The sequence below is a fragment of the Gavialis gangeticus genome, unplaced genomic scaffold, assembly GCF_001723915.1.
Source record: "Gavialis gangeticus isolate Ggan-Ray unplaced genomic scaffold, GavGan_comp1, whole genome shotgun sequence".
In the NCBI taxonomy this organism is placed as follows: domain Eukaryota; kingdom Metazoa; phylum Chordata; order Crocodylia; family Gavialidae; genus Gavialis; species Gavialis gangeticus.
The window spans coordinates 193585963-193609544 of NW_017728992.1; the positions used below are offsets into that span (position 1 = coordinate 193585963).

The window sequence follows — 23582 nt, forward strand, 5'->3', positions numbered from 1 at the left end:
CAGGCCTTAATGCTGCTGTCACTTGACCTTCCCTTGTATCCCAGTCCCTTTAGGAGCCCCACGGGCCAGATGACAGCTCCATCTGAAGACCAGATGGTTGATACCCCTGGACTGGACTGATGCTATGGACTTGAACCCACTCTGGGGCCAAGGAGAAAGTGGTGGGGTGGAGACAGGTTAGGAGGTGGCACCCAATGTCACCGGTGGAATTAGACACTGGAAGTCTCCGTTTCACCCATCGAGGCAGAGGACGCGTGACCTAGTGGTGTCCCCTCCAACTGGTGGACTCCATGAGTAGACTTCTAGGGTCTGAAGGAGAAAACAACGCAGTTCCCACCTACTTCAGTCCTAAATGCTACCTGACAGGAGAGAGGTGTGGAGCAGCCACTATGAGTCACTCTGCCCAAAACAGCTCAGAAAGCCAGCAATTAAAGCAGGAACAGACAAGGACTGGTTATTTATAGTGGCAGCAAACACCCTCTTCCATTTCTCCACTTCTGCTGACCCGGGGACAAAAGTGGGACTTGTTGTGAACTCCCACGCCAGCCTCCCCCCACCCCCAAAGTCAGGCTGTTATAAGAAAACAAGTCTGCGGCCAAACTTGAGGTCTGCAAAACTCCTGTTGGCTTTGCTGGGATGCACAGAGGCATACACAGAGGGAATTTATCTCAGAGCGGCTTGGTCTGGTCTCTCTGGTGCTATCACACGAGGTGGTAGGGGGGCTCTCCCCGCTTTTTCAGTCTGAGCACTGCTGGCCTCACATTTACTCACTGGTTGATGGTGCCTGTGGTGAGAGCGCTGACAATCCAGCGCAGGTCCAGGGTCTTGAAGGGGATGACAATCATGCTGACATTTTCAGGCAGCTCTTTGAAGCTCTCGGGGTAAATGAAGTGATGGGTTGTTTTGCTCCCGACGTCCGATTCAAACCCAACTGTGGGAGCGCGGTTCATCCTGCCGCCGAAAAAGAAGACGAGAGGGAAAAAACATCAGGAGGAGAATTGCATCCATTGTTTCCCTGGGTGCTTGCCGGGGAGGAGGGGGAGAAAAAGAGTCACTGGGCTCAAGTCTCATTTATGTGACACACAGAATAAAGGGGCTTTAAAGTAGGCTTAATTAGCCAGAGGGGGGTAATAAAGAGGCCATCACGTAAGCTGGAATTAGGCACTTGGTTTTTTTCTAATACACTGAAGAATGTGACTGTATATGAGGGGCTGTAATCTGAAGGCAATATGTGCTCCACTTTCATGAAGTCACATGCAGCACTTGTGTGAAATGGTAAATCTTCCTATCTGATGAGCCCAAGCTATGCCAGAGTACCAAACACTGGGCATTTCTTCTGTTCCTGTTTGCTCTAGTGAGTGCCTTATTCTGCAAGCAGTCCCAATGGTTTCAATAGCATGACTCACAAAGTAAGAGGCCGCTCCGTGGGAGGCAAAATTGTGTCCGTTGCTAACTAAGGTGAAAGGTCTGTCATTGCTACACACCTTGGCCTCAGTCACGCTGACGTCACCAATGCACTAAGATCAAATACAGACTAACTAGAGATCACCATGCTTTCACGGAGATAAGCAGCTCTACCATTTTACTGCTGAGAGAAAGGAGACACAAACCAATCGAGGGACTTGCCTGGATCCACACAGTGGCTTGGCACCAGATCCCAGACTAAAACCCAGGTTTCTTGGCTCTCAGTCACATGCCCTAATCACTAAACAACGACATTATTCCATGAGCATTAGCAAAGTAAACCTCACACAATATAAAACTCAGCTGGTTTCAGAGCGTGACAAACTGGAGCGGTCAATCGGGATTCAGTGAAGGGGTGGTGTGAACCTTGAGTGAATCTAGCTCCTTTACAACGGGGGCTCTGAATTTGGGGCTTTCTTTTGAACTCTAAACACAGCCGGGCTCCCAAAACACCCCCAGGCTACGCTTCTTATCTCAGGGTGGTTAACGTGTCTGGGCCACTGGCACATGTTAGTTTTGCCATGTTCACCTCCTGCCTAGTGGTAACACTGATGGGCTGGGTCTTCACTGTGGCTGCCTATACATGCATTTTAATTAGAGCAGTTCCCAGAGAGCTGCTCTAATTAAAACAGCTCACCATCACGTGTATTAAACCCCTGTGTGTTGCCAAGCGGCCATGGGATGCTTTATCTGAAGCTCATTTGACAAGGGCTTAATACAAGTGATGGCAGGGCATTGAGGCAATGCTGGAACAATCCTAATCAGAACGGGAAGCAGACTCGATTAATCTTGAATGATTATTATAACATGGACAAGCATGTCTATGGGCAGCCTGCCTGTGTTTTTACCTCTGGACTGCTGGCGTGCTCTAGTCATCTAAAAACACAGCTTATAGAGCATCGAAGACAGGCGTGCCTGCTGCCACTGCTGAATTGAGCATGGCTCTACATCTCAAGGCTGCACTCAGCACTCTTTGGTTTGTGCATGGCCCCTACTGTGTTCAGCAGGTGCTTGTGTCCCCAAGGGTGGGCACACAAATGCAGCCAGTCAATCCAGAGAGGTGGACGGGTGCTCTTGAGCTGCTCTGGTCTCCACTTGTGCGTGCGTGTTTGTGTCCGGGGGCGGGATCTTGCAAATAGCTGTGTACAAGCTCTGATGCTTGAGTCCATGACACAAATAATTAAAGGAAAGCACACATTCTCACAAGCCCATTTACATGCCTGCAAATCTAGATCCAAATTCTGCTAGGCTTTTGCTCGCATATGGCTCTCTTGAGGTTACGGGCGTGTAAGAAGAGCTGCAGTCAATCAGTTAATGGAAGATTTAGTTTGGGTGTGACTGAAACTATTCCAGCTCAGTGAGCTGGGGCCTCTATGGTGGAACATTTCTGTCAGTGTAAGAAGCAGCCAGTGGATAAAAGAAAGGATGGGCTGTTCCTTATGCACTGACATCATGGCAGGCTTCAAAGGTCACTGTCTCCTTTTTTTGACCCTATATAGACAAAGTTCCAGGTTCGGTGGAAAGCCCCATGTCATCTCAAAGGCTCTTCCTCCTGGGGGACTGCTAGTCTCTATTGCACCTGAAACAAGGGGCACAGCGATTACAGATAAAAGGATCCAGTTCAAAATCACACAACAATCTCCTCCCTCTCAGTGATAAAGGGTTATTATAAAGGGTTTTCTCTCAAAGCAAATGTTACGGCATGCTGCTTCCTCATTACCACCATCAAGACAATTCCCTGGGCCTAAAAAGGGCCTGCAGTCATGTCTGATTGTACTGATTCGAACATATCCCAGACATGACACAGCTCTGGATGGAGCATGGGAGGGGTCCAGATATGTCTGGAATGAAATTCAAGTCAATCTTTCCTCTGAGTCAGTAGTGAATCAAGAGCGTCACTAGGAGTTACCATACTGCTCCTGAGACACAAGCAGATCTTCTGACTGCTGTATTCAATAAAGTTCCCCTGGCCGCTTTGCAGAAGCAAGGTTATTAAGCTGGATATTGTGGGTACGCTCCATTTTGGGTAGTTCGGTTCTGACTACCTAAATTTCCCTGCGCTTCCAGTTCGATACGTTCTTACCAGGCCTGGCGATGCCATCCATTACAAAACAACTGCAACTGCCTGGTTGCTTCCTGCCCTGATTTGTGTTTTGCTGTCCACAGAGGAACTGCTTCTGTTCCACCCCAGAATTGAATGAACTCTGGGGAGAAGTTATGCTAGGGTGAGGGCAGAATCTGATCCAGGGTATTAAAGTTTGTAAAAATTGCTTACCAGTATCAAATGCAAATCTTGCATTTATTTAAAACCATCATATCTGAATGGAAAAGCAGGCACAATTCGCCAGCGCCCAGCATCAGTTACAGAGGTTGCCTCTGTTCCCAGCAGACCGAGGCCAGTGTTTGTACAGTTAACATGTGGGACCACATTCAACCCTTGTGAAACTAGTGCAACCAGGAGTCACACTAGCTCCCAGTAGCTATACAGGGAACTGAGGGAGCCCAGTGCCATGCAGGATCTGAAATGATGGAACCAGGTCCTTCCACCTCCCATGGACTCACCTGAGCACAAAGTCATGGCTGTCTATGTCTTGGCCGTAATGAGATTGCCGGAGGTTCCCGGAGTTCCCCACAACGGCACACCTTCTGCATGTGGAAGAGCTTCTCTCCTGCAGCTGACTGTCATCGCCCGAAATGGTCTCAAACAGCTCCTTGATGGTTTCATTAATATTCTTAGGATTTTTCTCTCCTTGCAGTTTCTGTTGGGAAGAACAGGAGTGTTCTGGGTTATGGATGCTGGGAGCTTCTGGCAGAGGAAGATGCTGCTGACTGCTCCTTAGCTGTGCTAATGGCTTGTGATATGTCACAACACTTCCTGGACTGAGGGGGACAGGATGGGAGTTCCTGTTCCCCAAGAGTTTTTAACCTTATTCCCCCCCCGACTCCCTTCCATATCCTCGCTCTTCACCTGGTGACTGTGGGACACGTGGTGGGACACTCATCTGCACAGCACAGTGCCTCCGGCTCAAGCACCCAGCACTGAATTTAGTTGGGCACATACCTCCACTCCCCAGAAGCTTCGTCTGGTCCCTGAATCAGATTTCCTCCACCGTGACAGCCTGTTCACACCCCTCCGGTGTGAACGAACAGAACAGGCATGGCAGAATGAGCGGAGAGCACAAATCCAGGAGAAAGCAGTGGCCAGGATGTGTAGGGAAGAGGGCAGAGCACATGCTGCTCTGGCTCTTCTGGACTGCGGAGGAGGCGGTTTGTAGCCGAGTGGAGAGCCACTCTAAGTAGAGCAACCTGCTAGGTCTTTCCTGCCTCGAGAAAGTGCCCACTGTCTCTGCAAGGAGATTCCCTGGTAGGGGGGCAGCGTGCTACTGCTGGCAGGAGTTGAGGGCTGCAAACCATATGCCCCTCCCTAGGGAAGTTGTGCTTCTTTTATTTGGGGACCTGGTCTGGACGAGCTGTGAGTTCAGTAGTGCCTTCATGGAAGGGTACCGTTGAACCCATGAAAAGTGCTGCTGTGTGGGTCTTCCTGTGCCTTTCCTCTTTGCAAGGCAGGACGGGGGCTGCTGCATGACCCTTGTCATTGGCTACATGGAGCTTGTGCTCCAAGCAAGCCCCAGGTGTGCTCCAAGCAAGGATCAGGGAAGGGGGACAAGGGCCCCTCCTTCTGTTCATGTGTCCAACACACAGGGCTTCTCTTACAAACGGGGTACTAAACCCTCAACCCACAGGCCAGATCCAGCACCCTGCGCTGTGTTATCTGGCACTCAGAGATCCCCATGGATTGACGGGGAGCCCTGCTACCAACGTGGCCCTGAATGCTAGACTGAGTGTATGTGTCGGCATGGGCCCCCGTCCTGGCATGTGAGGTCAGACGCAGGCAGTGTGGGCCCCCAGGTGCATCACACACTCAGATGCACCTTCGCTGCTTTAATTTGGGAGGCACGCTTCTAAGCCCTGAGGCCAAGAGTTTAACAAGGGGAGATTAGATTTGTATAGGGATAACAAGAATATGCCTAATCACAGCAGAGATCTACGAGGCGACATAACCCTCAAGTTCAGGTCATAAAGATGCCTCTGATTAAAAAGGTCAGAAAGGACCTCTCCCTGGGGGCAGTTTATTTCCTACCTGGTTTCTTATACTTTCCTCTCCAGCCAGGTGCACTGCACGCTACGCACTGCACGCTACTGGAGACCAGATTAGTTGGACCACAGGTCTGAGCCATTATGACAGTGCCTTTGCTCCAACACAAGAAGATCCCTTCTCTGACCACCCTCAATATTCCCTGCGGTATTTCAGTGCAGGAAAGGAGATGGCATGAGCGATTTCTATACTTCCCCCATCTTTGTTTAGGCGGCCATTCTCAGGAGCGGCACCGTGCAGAAGCCAGTTCCACCACTGGAGGAAAGTGGTGAGACTCACCCAAGCCCCAGGAGAAGGCAAGATGCAGAGTAAAGCCAGAGCAGTCGACATTAGCACTGTGCCTGCCCAGCTCATTCTGCCAGGTGGGTGTGCAGGCACGTGCCAAGAGCACAGGCTCAGTGATGTGTTTATAAATCCAACCCAAAATGCATTTTCAAAGCAAATTTCTTCATACGGATCAAAGGGTTTTAAGGACTGATCCTTCAACCCAAACCCACAGAAATGAATGGGGGTCTTTTAATTGGTGTCGCTGTACTTGGCAGGAGGTTCTACGTCTACAATGAATACGACCGTCTCGGAAGAAGCTTGTTCTGGGTTATCTGAACACACACAGAGACATTTCTCTCCTTCTCATTCTGCAAACTTGAATTTGTCCTTAGGTTGCTCAGAAAACGCCAGCTTTTGTTTTTGACATCCAAATCTTACTCCAGAAAGGCATCCTTGAGCCGATCATATACCTCAGAGAATTTAGACCACTGGGTAATTTTTTCAGGACGTCCTAAGCACCTGAAAGTAGAGAGACTGAACGGCATTGTCTTCCCGAGCAGAACTGAAGCACAGCTAGAGGGATGCGATGGGTGTAATGATCTTTTTATGTCTTTGAAGGGTTAAAGGCTGCCTGGAGAATAGAAGAGGACAGGGCCCTCTATATACAAACTCTCCTTTCTGTTCTGCTGGCATGAATCTGGAGTGATTTCACTGAAACAAATTTGATTAAACATGGCTACAGAAGCCAGGAGGAAACAGGAGTGTATTTCACAAGAACCAAGGCTACAATGGTTTCACAAGAACCAAGGCTACCATTACACAACAAACACATCCAGTGCCCCTTAGCAAGTTGCTGGGGCTAGACAAACCTAAAATAGAGAAGTATTCCTGTTCCTGACCCTGCAAACATTGCAAACATTGCTCTGTTTCCACATCCTTATTGCTCGCTGCGATTTGTTTGGTTTTTCTGGACTGAACTTTCCATGCTCAATCTCAGCACAAACCCAATTCTCTCTGGAAAGTCCTTGTACCCGAGTCAGAACAGCAAGGCACACAGTCAACTCAGAACCTGCTGACTCTGAAAACTTTCAACTTTACGTGTGGGAAATTATTACTGAAGGCTGCTTGCTGGCTTGGCTTGACAATCTATCTCAACGTAGCTAAATCACGGGCATTTCAAAAGTCAGGTTCTCACGGATGAAATGTGTCTGACAGTCCCGGGGTCCCCGAGTCAACGCTCCACCACGCTCCACGGCGGCACCTCCCCAGCACTATAATGCTGTGCCGACCAACATGTCCAGAGAAAGAGGGAATCAAATAGTGCTGCTTTCTACACCAGGCTGAGCCTCCGTGATTATAGGCCAGCTGTGTGCAGGAACAGCAAACCTGAAACCTACTCAAGTTTTCAGAAGAAAACTGACTTACAAATAGTCTCAGATATGCATCTCCTACGTCTGAAATACCTTCTCTATCTGTGGTTTTACAATCACATCTTTCTAGAGTCATTTGCGCATGTTTTCCATCTCCTTGATTGCTCTGCGAGGCACGCAAGCAAAAAGGCCAGCTGAAGCAGAAATGCTCTCAGTCAAAGGAAACAGGGGAAACACTCCTCTCCATGTGTTGTTCCTTTTCAGGCCGGTGGCTGGCCAACGCCTTTGGCAAGCGTGTCAGGTTAACTCCAGTGTATGAGACAATGCCACCCACCCTCATAATTGGCCATTTCTGCTGCCCAGTGTTGCTGAATCCCTTTGCTACACGAGCTGAGTTCAGCGGCGTGTACCCCTGTAGGACCCGACCTGGTGCCAGCAGTGACCGCCCCCTCACCTACTCCAGGACCGGTGTTTCTACCTCTCCCCTTCCCCGAGTGCCACTCCGATTCCCATCCCCTCCGCAAGTGCCACGATACTTCTTGTTGCCAGCACGCCCTTTAACTTGGTGCTTGAGACTCACATACTGAATGCACCGGCGTCTGCACCATCTGCATGCCATGCATGCCATGCCTGGGCTCACCGTGGAGAAACAAGCCACTTGTCCCTTGTCTGGGCAATGCGGCAAAGTAGAAGTCAAAAGCTGTCCAAGCTGTCTGCTCTGCCTCCTGGCTGGGCTTGTGGTGGGAGTGGGAATGAGCGGGTAGTGCTTGTTTCTGAGCCCAGGAAAGAGGCAGAGCGGACAACTTGGAAGGGTCCTGACTTCTACTCCTGCCCCTGCCAGTACTGATCAGGCTTTGATCTCCTCCATGTGCAGCGGTCTGAGGTGCTGCACAGCACAATGGCGATTTCACACTTCCAGCCCAGAGCATCTTCATTAAACACTCACACTCTCCCTTCAGCTCCTCTCTCAATTTCTCCGTCTATACACTGTGGATAATCTTGAATATGCCTCACAAAGCTGCTGTCAGGACTGATGTTTGCACTGTGCTCTGTGCTGGAAAAGTGCTCGGTACGTCTTTCTGTTAATTCTGTAGATTAACACAGTGATGTAATTAGCAGCTGTGCCAAACACTTCTCGCTGAGTTTTACTGCTGCAGCTACATTTGCAAATTTGCTTTGCTTCCTGTGTGTTTAAAAAAAAAAAATCCAATCATTTTAGAATGATTTAGTAAATTAATTTCTAAATCATTTTACAATGACTTTGAGGTTAATGCCGGGACCTAAGCGTAGGTTACCATCAGATAGCAAATTACAAATCTAATCCAGGAATGTGCTGGCTAATGTTCTCCTCCCTTGTTTGATTTGTTAAGTCTTAACAGTAAATCTAATCCAGAACCCACTGAATTCAATGGGAAGCAGCAAACTCTAATGCTGGACTGCCACTCAGGAGTCTGGGGTCTGTTCCTGGCTATGGCCTGGATGTGCTGTTTGATATAGGGCATGGTGTTTTACCTGTCTAACTCTCTGCTTCCCCTCCCTCCTCTTGTCTGCTTTAGACTGTATAGCAAGGGTGGGCAAAATGTGGCCCGCAGGCCAAATGCGGCCCACCAGGTCATTCTATCCAGCCTGCGGGGCCCCTAAAATATTTGGAAATGTTATATTTATCTGCCCCCAGCTGCCCGTCATGCGGCCTTCAATGGCTTGCCAAAACTCAGTAAGCGGCCCTCCGCCCGAAATAATTGCCCTCCTTTGCTGGACAGGCAGTCCTCAACTTACAATGTTTCGAGTTACAATGCTTTGCACTTACAACACTTATAAATTGACACCCTGCTTCAACTTTCGACATCAGTTTTGACTTTACAACATTTGACCCAATGCCACGCCACGCCACGCCACGCCACACCAGTGAACAAGTTTACTGCGTCGCCCATCTCCCCGGAGAACATCTGTCCAAACTTCCTTGGACACTTTCTTTAAGAAAGCAGATGGGACTCCAGAAATACCTGCAGCCAAGACTCCTGAGAAGACTCCCGCCAAGAACCCTTCAATAAGTCCAACCAAGAACCCTTCAAGAAGTCCAGCAAAGTCACCTCAAAGAAGTCCTTCCAAATCAATATGATTGTTATTGACAATATAAATACATCAATGTAGTCATATTACTCATCTATAATTGATCAAGTACAAAATGCTGGGGTATTTTTGGTGAAAATAAGGTATGGGGCCTTGGTTCAGGAACCAATCCCCTATTTATAACATTGTTTCCTATGGGAAAATTGGTTCCGAGTTACAACGTTTCAATTCAAGACCCGGTTTTCAGGAACCAGTCATGTTAGTCTGAGGACTACTTTAGGGCCAGACTGTCTCCTATGATGTATGAACATGGATCTAGTAAAACAATGCACTTTCTTAAGCTAAATCTGTGTGGCAAAGGCAGTGTGTGTGGGTGTATGCGTGTGTGTGTGTGTGAGGGGGCATTTGATGCACTTTTGATGAGTCTTCTGGTTTCCAACCCTTTAAAAGAACATATTTTCAAGTTTTTTCTCAACAACCACAAGAACTAGTAACTGATTTTTTGTTTTAGGTGAGTGGCAAAACCCAACCAAATGTCACAAAATGCATGATAAAATCTTGGTCATGCAGTAGTTTATGGACTACGTGTTGCAGTTAAGATTGCCAGGGGAACTTTGAAGTTGATCTGAAGTACTGCAGCTTTAATACACTGATTTCAATGGAGTCCCTCTGCGTTTACAACAGGGTAAGTTAAAGCAGAGTCTGAGCTCTTAATTTTTTATGTTTCCTAACCTGCAAGAGCAAAACAAAACTAGTCCCCAAAACACTTTAAAGAAAAGCTAACTTTGACGTTGGGTCCCTATAGGCTTTAAACAGACAATGGTGGCCTTTCCCACTGATTTTAGTTCTACGTTATTATGCTTCAGGCTAAAAATATGGACCCGGTTGTTACTGCTGCCTTATCTTTAGGCTAACTCAAACAGTGGAAGCATACCTAGCATTTCTGTAACAGAGAAAATACCATTACAAGTAAGTCAGCTAAAGAAGGGGGCTGGGAGGCAGACATAAGCAGAAAAACATTGCATCACACAACAGGACCTGCCAACTTTCAAACACAAAGGCTCTTGCACTCTTTTTAAATGTTATAAACCTATTTAATTAGGATTAAACCTTGTGACGTGTATACAGGTACCCCTTGGGGATAACATGAGAGAACATTCACAGCACACGAAGCTCCAAAATATCTTTTTGAGAAATAAGGTTGAATTTTTAATCTGAGTTACAGCAAGTGCACTGCATTTTCTGCAGTGGACCGCAGAGCTGAGTGTGGGATATGACTGCACATTTTTTAGTATGGAGGATTGCCTTGTCAGCTTGCTTAGACGAAAGCAATGTAAGGTAACAGGGCATTCGAAAATGCCAAACTGCTTTAAACAAAGACACAACAGATTAAATCGTCATGTTTCACATGCCTGGGAAAGGGTGAAGAAAGCCTGTCTCCTGCTGTAGACCATTAGAATATGTTTGACTAAGTTATCCATAGTATAGTGGTTTAGTAGGCCTTAGGAGGCTAACTGTTACATAAGCATAAGTTAATTTAACAAAAAGCAGCGTGAGAAAAATGGAACTAGGTTTCTCGGTGTGAAATACTTCTCGGAAAACTAGCTAGTCTCAGAACATCTAATCTTGATAAAGGGATTTTGGCTGGTTTATACCATCTTTATTAATAGGATGACATAATGATCTTTTTATTACCATATTTGTCCATGTTTCTACAGTCATTTTGTAAGGCTTTCCTATGAAGAAGGATAAAAAAAGGGCTGGTGATCCAAAATGCATTCTGTGCTGAAGTTCCCATCTGCAGATGTTTGGAGGATCCTGTGCCCCTTAGAACTTAGTCTCTGTTTTGGGTAAGATCCTCTTGACAGGTTGGCCACCTATCAGGACTCTTAGGATTTGGGGGTTTAGATTGTATTAAATTGTAAGTCTGTTTAGCTCATAATTTATAACGGCTTCTAGTTTTGTAATTGATTGTAAATACATCTAGGTATATCCGTATTATGCATTATCTGCATTGCATTCTTATTTATTTGTTAGCCATCTTCATGTTCGCAGCAGTTTAATAAAGTCTGGTGTGTGATCACTTCATAGAACTACTTCTTTGCTGGGTAAAAAAGGGCTGGTTTAACATTGTTCCTCGGTCCTTTCATCTCAGATGTTTGTCAATGTTTTCATAAAACAGTCATGGTTCAAGACAATCGGCAGGCCTTGTGATGCAGTGCTTATTTATACAAACTACCCTTCCTTCCTAATAAAACATTACACATTAGAGCAATGGCAGAAGCATTGGGCCTTCTGGCTGCAGGTTCCTTGGGATGATGGCTATTTTTGCATCTAGCACAGTACCAAACAACTCATTTGTGTCGACCAGCAATAAGTTATTGTTTCACAGATAGATAATATCTCCACTGCAGTCACAATGGCATCTAAATTACAGTACCAATAAGACAGGAACCCAGCCCAACTTGCTACTTTGCAGTCTCTGTTCTCCAAAAAACAACTTTAAATAGCTACTATCAAAGCACCAGCACTTCAGTAGCCATTTTTTTTTTAGCACTATTATAGTAAAAAAGTCAGAAATAAGTAAGTTGGTACAACAAGTGCCAATTAAATCCGGCCATTACCTTAAGTTGTAATGCTCCCTTTAGGGCTGGCAAGAAACGTTACAATCACTTTTAAGATCAGCATAGATTTAAGAGGCCATCAAAAAATCCATTAGCATAAGAACCAAATTCTGTCCTCAGTTAAACAGAACTGTGTTTCAGACGAGACATAAAAATGGAGACCTGGATATTTCTGGTTATTAAAAATTAGATGTAGGCCAAATATTTTTGTCTGACAGTACATTAGCCAAAAAAAGAAGAAGCATTGGGATGATCAAAGTTTTCCCCAAATGTAAGTTGCATTTGGCTTTAAAAAATTGGGGAGAAAATTGGAAAAGTAAAAATGCCTTGGGTTGACATTTTCAAACAAGATACTTTGACTTTTCATGTTGAAGTGCTGTATACATCTTGAAATTCACCTAGATCGTTAAAATACAAAATAAAACAAAAACAGTATGGAACATTTTGAAGGGGCTGAATTATTTGAAAATTAAATGAAAATTTTCATTTTTGGCTTTTTTGGCTGGCTCAAAATGATTACTGTTATCAGTTTCATTTCATGACCCTCCTCTCTACTCAGCGTTGGTGAGACCCCAGCTGGAGGATTGTGTCCAGTTCTGAGCACCACGCTTCAAAAAAGATATGAAGGATCTTGAAAGGGTCCAGAGAAGGACCACAGGAATGATGAAGGGCCTGGAGGACAAACCTTATGAGGAAAGACCAAGGGACCTGGGACTCTTCAGCTCGGGGAAGAGAAGACTGGGGGGGACTTGGTGGCTGTCGATAAGTATGTCAGGGGTGAATATCAGGATCTGGGAAAAAAAATTGTTCGCTAGGGCACCCCACAGGAGGACAAGAAGCCATGGCCATAAAGTGTTAGAGGATGGTTTCAGGCTGGATGTAAGGAAGAACTTCTTTACGGTAAGGGTGACCACGATCTGGACTAGACTTCCCAAGGAGGCAGTGCAGTCTCCAACCTTGGAAGTCTTCAAGAGGAGACTGGATGGACACCTTGCTGGGATCATTTGATCCCAGCAGTATTCCTGCCCAGAGCAGGGGGTTGGACTTGATGGTCTTTCGAGGTCCCTCCCAGCCCTTTATTTCTATGATTTCTTCTTTCTTCTACCCATCCCTCTCCAAAGTTTCTGTTTCAGGTTGACCTGAACTAATCTCCCCTTCCCAGTCTGACCACTACACAGAAAAACCATTGTTGACATGGCTGTATTAAAGATCCCAGGACATTTTTTATAAAAGTATGGGCTTTCATAATCACAATAGGAGCCAGGTTCCAGGATGACTACTAAATTCTGCTTGCTTTGACTCCCCTGGCAAGTACAGCAAGACAAACTCACAGTTATTACAATCCTACATATGGGGGGGGGGGTCCCCTGTTACTAAGAAACTTCCTCTACCAGGTGACAGCTTAAAAAGCTCTTTTTTTCAGGGTGGCTGTTACATGGAGAGTTACATAAAGGACATCCTCCACCAAGACTTAAGGGTTTAGCTCTGAAAACAGTACACCATCACAGGACGGTTCTGACAGCTGCTGAGCACCTCCTGAGAGGCAGCAAGTATCCACCTTAGTGCGGAGAACAGTAGGAGCTGGAGGTGCTCATCATCTCACAGGATTGAACCTGTAATCAGTGGGGCTGTGTGAAATTTCACCGAGTGTTTCGTTTCAAAGCTGTTTTGATGCATTTCGAGCTCGACACAGCAAAATCGAAATGAAACAAAAAGCTTTGAAACAGCTTCGAAATGAAATGAGGGCGCTCGAAATGTTTCCAAAGTCCCTGGTCATGCAATGTTTATACCTAAACTGCCTGATCTGCTGCTCTGCGTTTTGTGTCATCCCCTGTGCTCCCTACCCCATCTGCTGCTCTGCTTCCTGCCCGACCTGCCATTGTGCTGCTTGCCCCCTCCCTGATTTGCCACGTGTCACACACACGGAGGCCGCCTGTGCCATTAGTGACATGCGTGTCTCTGGTTGGCCACCCCGGGATTATATTAGCCAATAAAACACTGCTTATTCTTATCCATATGGAATTTTTAATATATTTAACCCTGTTAAGTTCTGAAGCCCTGTAGTACCTTATGGCAGGGAGTTCCACAAGTCATTCTGCAACTTTTTTTTTCTTTTTATTTTGTCCCCACCTTAAAACTATACAAGGAGAACATTAATAATTTCAGGATGCCTCGGCTGCTTTTAAATATTGTATGTAAGATAAGCATTATTACAAATATAAGCTATACAAAAGGAATAGGCACAAAAAATGTTCAAGATTTTAAGAAGAATTTTGTAGTTACGGGATTGTGTTAAGATCTGAGAGATTCATGTTCAGTTCTCAGCTCTGCCACACACCTTTGCGTCTTTGGGTAAATCAGCGTGTGCATATCGGGAAGACAGGAGCACTAATACTGACTTTTTCTCCTCTTTGATCATCTTGCCTATTTAGACTGCAAGCTCTTTCAGTGGGAACTCTCTCTCACTACTGGATGGTGCCTTGGCCCTGTTACCAGGCAGAGGCCTCGAATTATGACTGCAATACAAGCAAATAACGATTATGGTACAATAAAAACACTGGCACTTGCCCAGCTCCCCACTTACCAGCCACCACCTGTAGCTGTCTTGAGAAATCAAGGCGTTTTGGGTGGTCAAGAGAGGTTGCATAGTTTGATTAAACCTCTCATCAAACCACAAGGAAAGTCCCAGCTCAGACACACATGCCTTGCAGCTGCAGGGTCTCCTGGGGTGTTTCATCAGTTTTTTGAACTGCTCCGAAAACTGCATAACAATCTGCTGGGGGGCCCAGTTGACCATGGCCTCGTAGTGATTGTAGTTCAGGAAGAATGACATCGCCGCTATGAATACAAAGAGGAACGAGAACATTTTCAGATGCCGCCTCCTCATGGTGATGGTTTTCCCTGGGGGGCTCCTTGGTCTGGCCGGCAAGGTGCGACACAGTAACCCAGGTTAAGGCAAAGAGGGGATGCTGCAGGATTTCTAGTATCAGAAGGCGTTCAGGCCGAGCACTGCAATTCAGTTACCTCTCTCGTGAAGGGACAAGTCTTAATTTTGCCCACAAGCATCAAAAAAGAAGAAAAAAACTGGGTTTTTTTTAACCGGTTTAAAATTGTCCCAAATCTTTCTTCCACGTTTCTCACACCATTACAGTTTCTCCCATGGAGGGTTTAATCAAAACTGATAACTGCAGTTTCCTCTTCCCATTCCAGCAGCTTGAGAGGTAATTAATAGCAGTATCAGAGCCTGAGTTTACCGAGGCAAGCGAAAGGGCTAGACAACACTTCTTTTTCCTGAAAATGGTTTCATTCGTGTGTGGTTGCTTAGATCATCTCATCGCCCGTGTCCCAAGTGATAGAGACGCCTTCATATTCCTTTAAGCCACAGAGAGTTGTCTGCCACCTGCACAAAATCACAAAAAGAAAATGCATGAATTTTTGTGGTTTGCTTTCCCCACCCAACAGCTTCAGATAATCTCAAGAGCCTTGGAAATAAAAGCAGATAGAGCTTCCAGGACTTTGCACAGTGAGAAATTTCATGGTGGCCTTTCCAAAGGGAGGAAATGTCAGCCTATAGAAGCTGAATCCCTGTCCGTTGATTTAATGGTATGTAGCTAAGGCATCTTGGCTCTTTCTGATCACAGTGTGCAGACACCGTGCTAAATCAGCTCAACACCTTCAACTGACCTTGACGGCCACTAGCTTCACCAAGTATTTATAACTAGTAGCGGAGGGAAGCAGAGGGCAAAGGGGTTGGGGGAAAGGGAGTCAGACAGACAGACGTGCACCCACTCCTCCACATGACGTATTCTTGGGGTGATGGCCGGCCTTACGATTAACAGAGCTGCGAGCAGGATCAAGGCTGTCAGAACAGGGAAGGGGGAAGTCAAGCAAGAAGTTGCCTCATTTTGCATATGCTGATTCACGGGGTAAGGAGCCCGGGAAGAGTGCTCCTTCTACCACCACCGCCCCTGGCCTCGAGAGTTTAATAGGGCAAAGCCCCCAGTTGATGCCTAATTTGTTTTCTGCCCTAGAGACCAAGAGAGACCTGTAGCTTTTTTCTGCTTCCCTACTGACTGAATGCTCGACATGTCCTCCATATTTGTAAGAAGCCAGCACAGCACTGATCATTTTTCAAACGTTTTTACTGAAAAATGCGGACAATTTTGGGGTGATAAATACAGTTTGCATTATTGGAATGTGAACGTGTGTGTGAAAGCGCCACTTTAAAATAACATTTTCTATAAAGATGGAACAAATAATGATTTAATACGCTGAACAATTTAAAATAAAATGGGGGAAGTTTGTTGTTTTTTTTTTCTTAAATTAAAAAACGAAAAGCGAGTTCCTTCTAAACCCTTTTATGTTACATTGGCATTTTAATTTTAAACTACCTCTGCACGTGTCTAACAGGCCCATGGCTATGGGACGCCAGTGTATTTCACAACATAAGTCCGCGAGACGAGCGGAGTCAAGTGTAAACCCAGGTCTGGGAGTCAGGGCTCCCAAGTCCGTCTCCTGGTTCCTTGTGACCATGGGCAAACAGCTGAGGCCAAAATGCTTTTAAAAGCAATGGCCAAGTTGGGGGAGTCAGGATGGGACAATACAAGGCCTGGTTTTCAGGTGTGCTGAGTAACTTCCAGTGAAGTCAAGAGAACTCAGCACCTTTGTAGAAAAGGCCCCTAAAATCAGGGCTGGCTTTGGAAAATGTTGCCCTCCGCCTCCCTAGAGCCTCTGTGCTTGCATCTGTCCGACGGGGGAGGACGATGCCTAGAGGCCTCCAAGGTGGGTTGCGCGGTTCAATTAATTCCTGTTCGTAAGGCCATGTCTGGGACTCAACAAAGTCACTTACAGGGAGTCAGAGCCTGATAGCTGTTCCTGGGCAGCGCGCACCTCTTGGGCAAAGGAGATTTGGTTTGCCTGTCGTAAGGGCAAAAGTGCCAAGACCTGTGTTGTCCTTTACATTAACATGACCGCACAGACTCTACTGCCTCCCACTCTATATCCTAGCAGCTGTGGGTTTGGAGGGTGCCCCAAAGTACCCACTACCACAGTGTGCATTGTCTGGACAGGACGGCAGACAGCACCTTTTGCCCACTTTTCAATCCCGCCTCCTGGCCAAAACCCTGAGCTCTTCATGTGAACAGACTCCACTTCCCTGCTGCCCAATAACAGGCTGCGTAGTTGGGCAAACAGCCCCTTTCTCACTCCTGCTTCCAGCGGGAGGCTTTCGTCCTCAAGAACTAGATCCAACCTGGTCTCTGCTGTGTGCAGAGCGCCACGCCATGGCTGGAATCCGTTCCAAGGAGGCCTGGCATTTTTAGACGCTTCCCAAGTACAGGGATCTGGACCTCTGTGGGCATCAGCGCAATGAGATCAGAAGGGACAAGGAAATGCAATGGAATTGCTTGTTAAGTGAAAGACCTGACCTACATCGGATTTCTACACCCCGAGAAATCTAACACGAGATGTGTGGATGCAGTGCTGCTAAACCAAACAGCCTAGAGACAGCCCCCTGAATGTTCGACTATTCAAGAGATATTGAAAAAAATGTTATGGATTATCTTTCTTTGTTTCCTGATTTTTGAGCATTTGAGGTTCATGTCATCAGGCTATTTTCATCAACGGTCAAGGCTAGAAACATGCTTTTGATGAAGTGAAAGCCGAATCTCAAGTTACTCACATGACTCCAGAGGGATTTTGAGAAAATCACCAAATATTGTGAGGTCTGCATCAAATGTAGATATGTGTGTGCGTGTGTGTGTGCGTGTGTGTGTATACATAGAGAGAGAGAGAGAGAGAGCTATAGATATAGTGTGTATATATATATATAGCTATATCTATAGCTCTCTCTCTCTATGTATATACACACACACAAACACACATATATAAATATATACACACACACACACACACATATATATAATGGTTCATGTCTGTGTGGTGCTACCACCAGCAAGTATCCTCTCTTCCAGACTCTTCAGCCTGGGGCTTCAGATACTCCCAAATCCTTGGCAGGCTTCCTATGTGCAGGCCCCAAACCCGGAGGCCTGGGGATTCAGGTGCCCCCGAATCTCACTTGCCCTTAGCCAAAAGGACAAAGAAGCAAGCTAGGGAGAAATCCCCCATCTCCTTAAAAATAAAGTATGCAGCTGAAATCCTCCCATTGGGAGGCTATAGTAGACTCTTGTAGGGGCCCTGCCCACTGTGCATTGGACAAGCCCTCCATCCTGAACTCCACCAATACCATTTAAAGTGATCCTGGCGTGGTGATCATGGCATCTCCTACTAGAACAGGGACTACCCTTGATCTCAGCCAATAGGCCAAGGTCTGCATCAAATGATGGCAGTGGGCAAGCATGACAGGGGGACTGGGGCAGCAAGTTTAGATAAGCCAGATCAGTCCTGGGGGGTATGGGCACATGAACAAGTTACTGCAGGACAAAGCACACTCAAGGCAAAGCACGTGAGCTGCTAATCACTGAGTTTCTCACTAAACTACAAGTGGAATGAGACACTTCAGAAATCTCACAGATCATCTTCAGATGAAGGCTGGTTATGTGGCTAAGGTACTGACTAGGATTGAGAAGATGAGTTCCTGGCAGTGGGCTTCTTGTATGACTAGCACGTTACATCATCTCTGTGTTTGATCTGTGAAATAGATACTAAACTTCCTTTACCCCCCATGTGTTGGCTGTTCAGACTGAAAGCACATCAGTGTAGAGACTGCCTCTCATTCTGTGTTAACGTGCCAGTTGTGATGGAGACCAGACTGGGGTTGCAATATGAAATAATATCAGTTTGTGGAAGAACTCACCCATTTGGGGCTGAAAGCAACTCCTTCCCAGTTCTGGGTCTGAGCCAGAATTAAAGGCAACCCAGGCCAGTGGATTCAGCGCCTCCCTTTGCATTTGAGGGAAGGTGCCCTCTGGTCTAGGTCCCAGCACTCTTTGAAAAGCAAAATGGAACAACCCAGGGAACGCTGGAAATATTTATTTCCCACAAAATGTAAAATCTTGCCTTAACCTTAACGCTGACCCCCATGTATATGTGCATTACTTACTACAGAGACCTTAACTGAGACTCACATCCAACCAGTCTCTCTGCCTCCTTCAGGGGTCCTCCAACAGCCTATTGAAGTCACAGAGAAACTTTCCATGGATTACAACAGGCTTTGGATCCCTTGAGGACCTGCTGTGTCGTACGTAGCGGGAAGTGGCAGAACAGCAGGGAGGTGGATGTACCTCCCCCCTTCCCTTATCTAATGCAGCTTCTGTTGGTACTCGGGGCTTGTCAGACACACTTCGCACTTGGCTCAGGCTCAGACTATGTTTCACTGAAGGATTCGCAGCTTCCCAGTTTCCAAGTTTCCATCTGAATGCGTGTGCATGTGATGAAAGACACGGAAAACAAAATCACCTTGGAAGTCTGTCGATGACTGCATCTAAACAAGCAAAAAGCTTCCCGATTATGACCCTGGAGGATCCATCACTGGCATAAGATGTTGGCCTGTTTGGGTAAAGTTTCCTTCTAATACTAAACAGCCTGGGTTAAAACAAAAACAACCCCAAACCTCCTAAAAGCTATAATTTCCTGGAGGGTTTTCTTTGTGTGCGCGCTTGTTTTAAAAGATTTTTTTAAAACAAATATTTCATGTAGTGAAAGTGCAAGAGACCTGTGCTGGGCACCAAAATAAACACGGAGGTTGCCAAGATTATTATTTTTTTGAACACAGCTACAAGTTAAAACACACATTTAGACTTGCCATTGAAAAATGCTCTGTTTACACACTTGGTTCCAGTGTCTCCAACCACATAATCGCACCTTCTTTTATAGCACTTGATGGGTAGGTGAGAAACCAGAAGAGTCGCCCTGGGTTGTCTTGTGTATAAATATCTACAAGGATAAACCTGCCTTCACTCTCCACCTTCCCTGAGGCTGTAAGAGGGGGAAGACAGCCCTTTGGAAGTACTCAGTCATGGCGCAGTAACTCCCTGTACTGCACCGTGCATGCGGCACACTGCTAGCTTTTGCCACGGCTTTGCCATAGCAGTGCACTAAACTGGGGGATTGTGCTGCCACGGTGAAGTCGCTGCCAGTCACATGTAGACCCACGTTATCCTATGTTGCCATGGTGATGTGCTATGGTGACATAGCGTGTCACTACACTCATGTAGGGTGACATGTAGATGTGCTCTATACCTACCACCTTGGATCAAGGCTTCTTCTGCCACATCCTTGCCCAAAAGCTATTCTTTCTTCTCCCCTATTGTGGTTTTAAGTCCTTCAATGCCGAATGCTTCTATAGGGAGGGCTGTTTCCAGCTCCTCTCCAGAAGGCAACAGAACTCAGTGTTAATGGACTAAAGGTGTGCGGCTAATGCTGACCTCCCACAGAGTTGCAAGCTGGATGCGGGAGAGGAAAAACAAAGGATGGGGGTTGAACAGTTCCTACCTCCTCCAGTTTCCAGCCATCTCCATCTGCTTCTCATTCAAGCCCAGCGCTTTCTTCCCCCACTTACAGCCTTTCAGGGGTGCAGAGTGAAGGCAGGTTTATCACACAAGGCTGGGTTTGGGCTCCCCTGTTTTTTACTGATGTGGAAATAGAGTTTGCTGAGGTGTGAGCTTTTCGTTTGCTGCTGGACACTTGCAGTGTCGCCTGGTTTTGTCTGGAATAGCTCATTTTAGTGACTTGCCCTCCTGAGCACTCAACTGAGCCAATGCCCCAGTGTGGCACTAAGCAAGACTGGATTATAGCTGCAACCAGTGCCAGGGCACGCAGTTAGAGTATAACTGTCTCTTGCTGCAGTGAGAAATCAGTATCCTGCAATAGGGCTAAACCCTTCGTCTAAGGGCCAGCAACAGGTCCCATCTACAGGACAACTTTTAATGGAGTTGGAGCAGTTTTGGTGAGCAGGACACATACAAACCCATCTTCTTGCCTTTAAAGATGCTGCACTGCCCTCAGCACTATCTTTCATGGAGAGGAAAATCAAGGCCCCGGAGCCCAGTTGTCACCCTCAGTGCGACCTGGCTCCAGCTCAGGTGTTTCCAATCCTACTATTTTGCTCTGCCAGGAGAGTGGAAACCTGGACCTGGGCTGCCTGGGTTGCCCACCCCCAGTTGCTATTATATTACTGTTGGTATTGCTGTAGCACTTTGGGGCGTTTATACATGTGCAGCAGAAGTCGGGGCGGGGAGGCACTTTAAGTAGAGTGGCTCCAAGACCTGCTGTTATTAAAGTGGCCAGAGCATCTTCTGCATCAGCATCCCTGCGCTGAAAAATGGCGGCAGGGGTGCTTTAACTAAAGCTCGTTCGACAAGCCCCCACCACCTTTTTGAAGTGCAGGGACGCTGATCACGAAACACTGGGGTCTACTGGAGCACAATAATGACAGTGTGATTAATCGAGTCTGCTCCGACACGCCGTAATTACACTGTGTCGGAGCAGCTTTGCTGCACGTGTATAGACGCCCTTGGTGCCCTAGTCCCAGACCGGGATCCTTCTTGGACACGGGCTGCATGGATGCAGATGCTTTCATCAACTTTAAATAGGACATTCAAAATGGGAGGGAGGGACAGGAAGAAGCCGTAAGAAAAATTTTGGCAATGGAGACAATGTCTTAGGCAGTGACCCCCCTAAAGAGCTCCATCTGCTTGGCTTGTCAAACAGGAAATGGAGGGGTGACAAGATTTATACTGCTGGGGAGAAAACAGCAGCTAGAGTAAAGGGCACTGTAATCTAGCAGGAAGAGCTGTAGTAAGGACCAATGGCTGGTGTGGGAGCCGGGCACAGATTAGAGAGGGGATATGCCTTTTCAGCAGCGAGGGGGAAAACGGCGGAAGCAAGGGGCTTCACGAAGTCCTGGGAAAGCAGAGGACTGGACTGGCAAGGCTGGCACAACACAGCTGTAGTGAAGTGTACGTGCTACCCCTGCCCCTCTGGTGCGGAGCGTATCTGCGCGGCCTCACCGGAGACGCAGGGGGGTGGATGGAAGGTGGAAGCTCTGCAGGCTAACGCATGGACGAGGAGTGACCACGGCAGGCTTTGACCCCGTTCATTCTGCGCCCCCGCAAGGTCCCGCATGGCGGGAGGACGTCTGAACACACTCAGTTTCTCAGAGCCACTGAAATCAGCCATGCCAGACAAAGCCGGAAAATGCCGCCGATGTCCAGAAGCCACGGAAAGTCTCGCGCCTTGGCAAACCCCATTCCCCTGTGCATGACGGCAGCAAAAAACAGGGTAGTCTGAAACTGGCTTTGTTTTATAAGAAACCTCCTTCACGCTGCACCTCCCCTGAGAGGCTGGCAGTGGGGGAGGAGAGAGCAGGGCTTTAATAAGAAGCAGACGAGGCAGATGCAGCCGGGAAGCTGTGCAAGCCGGAGCACGGGACCAGGTGTGACCGTGATGAACTTGTACCCTGTTAATTCTGCTCCCCCGCAACGCCCCTTGTAGGCCCCTGAGGAGGGGCTCAGTTTAAGGCAGCTCTAAGGACTACACCACCCCCACTAGGCTGCTACAGGGGAAAGAGGCAATTTGTACCTCCTATGCAAGCCAGAGTCTGAGCAAGGGTATTTAAACTCCTCCTCAGGCCCATGCATCCCATGCTGAGACTTCTGCATGCAAAGCCAGCACGGCTGTCTGGAGCCTCTGGACAAGGAGGAAAGAGCAGAACAAGCTTTTTATCACAGGGAGAAGTGCAAGAGGATGAGATCAGCAGAACAGCGCCCCGCGGGCTTGCACAGATATAAAAGTACTCTAGCCCAGCGGTGCCAGCCCTGGATCACGCACGGCTGTTTGAGGTTGCTCAAGGTGCCAGGGGATGAAAAAGTTAAAAATGAGGGTGATAGGGAGAGTCAAGCACAATACTGCTGCAGCCGGCTACTGGCTCGTGGACCAGCGAAGCTTGGAGACTCAGTTCTAGCTCAGCTGCCTCTGGCATTGCAGGGTCTGTACTTTGCTTTTGGACTGGCTACTGTTCATCCTGTTCATTTTTCACCACTCCACACTGCAACACGGCTCTCTCCACTTCTGATTGGGGATTCATAGATTTCATAGACATTACGGCTGGAAGGGACCTCGGAAGATCATCGAGTCCAGCCCCCCGCCCAAGGGGCAAGAAGTCAGCTGGGGTCATAGGATCCCAGCAAGATAAGCATCCAATTTGCTCCTGAAGGTGTTCAATGTGGGTGCTTGAACCACCTCCAATGGCAAGCTGTTCCAGGCCTTGGGGGCTCGGACAGTAAAGAAATTCTTCCTTATGTCCAGCCTGAAATGGTCTCACAGTAGTTTATGACCGTTCGACCTCGTCATCCCTTGGGGCGCTCTGGTGAACAAACGTTCCCCCCGATACTGGTGGTCACCCCTGATAAACTTATAGGTGGCCATCAGATCACCCCTGAGCCTGCGCTTTTCCAGGCTGAAGAGCCCCATAGCTCTCAGCCTGTTGTCATAAGATCTGCTTTCCTGCCCTCTGATCATGCGCGTGGCTCTTCTCTGGACTCTCTCAAGCTTCTCCACATCCTTTTTGAATTGTGGAGCCCAAAACTGGACGCAGTACTCCAGCTGCGGCCTCACCAAGGCTGAGTACAAGGGGAGAATGACGTCCCAGGATTTGCTTGAGAAGCATCTATG

At 47.3% G+C, this 23582-nt stretch overlaps 1 protein-coding gene across 2 annotated transcripts in view; it reads right to left on the reverse strand.

Moving 5' to 3' along the window:
• The window catches only part of ST3GAL1 (ST3 beta-galactoside alpha-2,3-sialyltransferase 1), a 122051-nt gene that overhangs the window by 25037 nt on the left and 73432 nt on the right, over nucleotides 1-23582 (reverse strand). For both annotated transcript variants that reach the window (XM_019528193.1, XM_019528194.1), the window contains exons 2-4: nucleotides 14536-15351; nucleotides 4027-4223; nucleotides 772-951 (exon numbers count right to left, since the gene is read on the reverse strand). In XM_019528193.1, the coding sequence (XP_019383738.1) occupies nucleotides 772-951; nucleotides 4027-4223; nucleotides 14536-14838 (680 nt within the window). In that variant the 5' untranslated portion in view covers nucleotides 14839-15351. The remainder of the gene's footprint in view (nucleotides 1-771; nucleotides 952-4026; nucleotides 4224-14535; nucleotides 15352-23582) is intronic.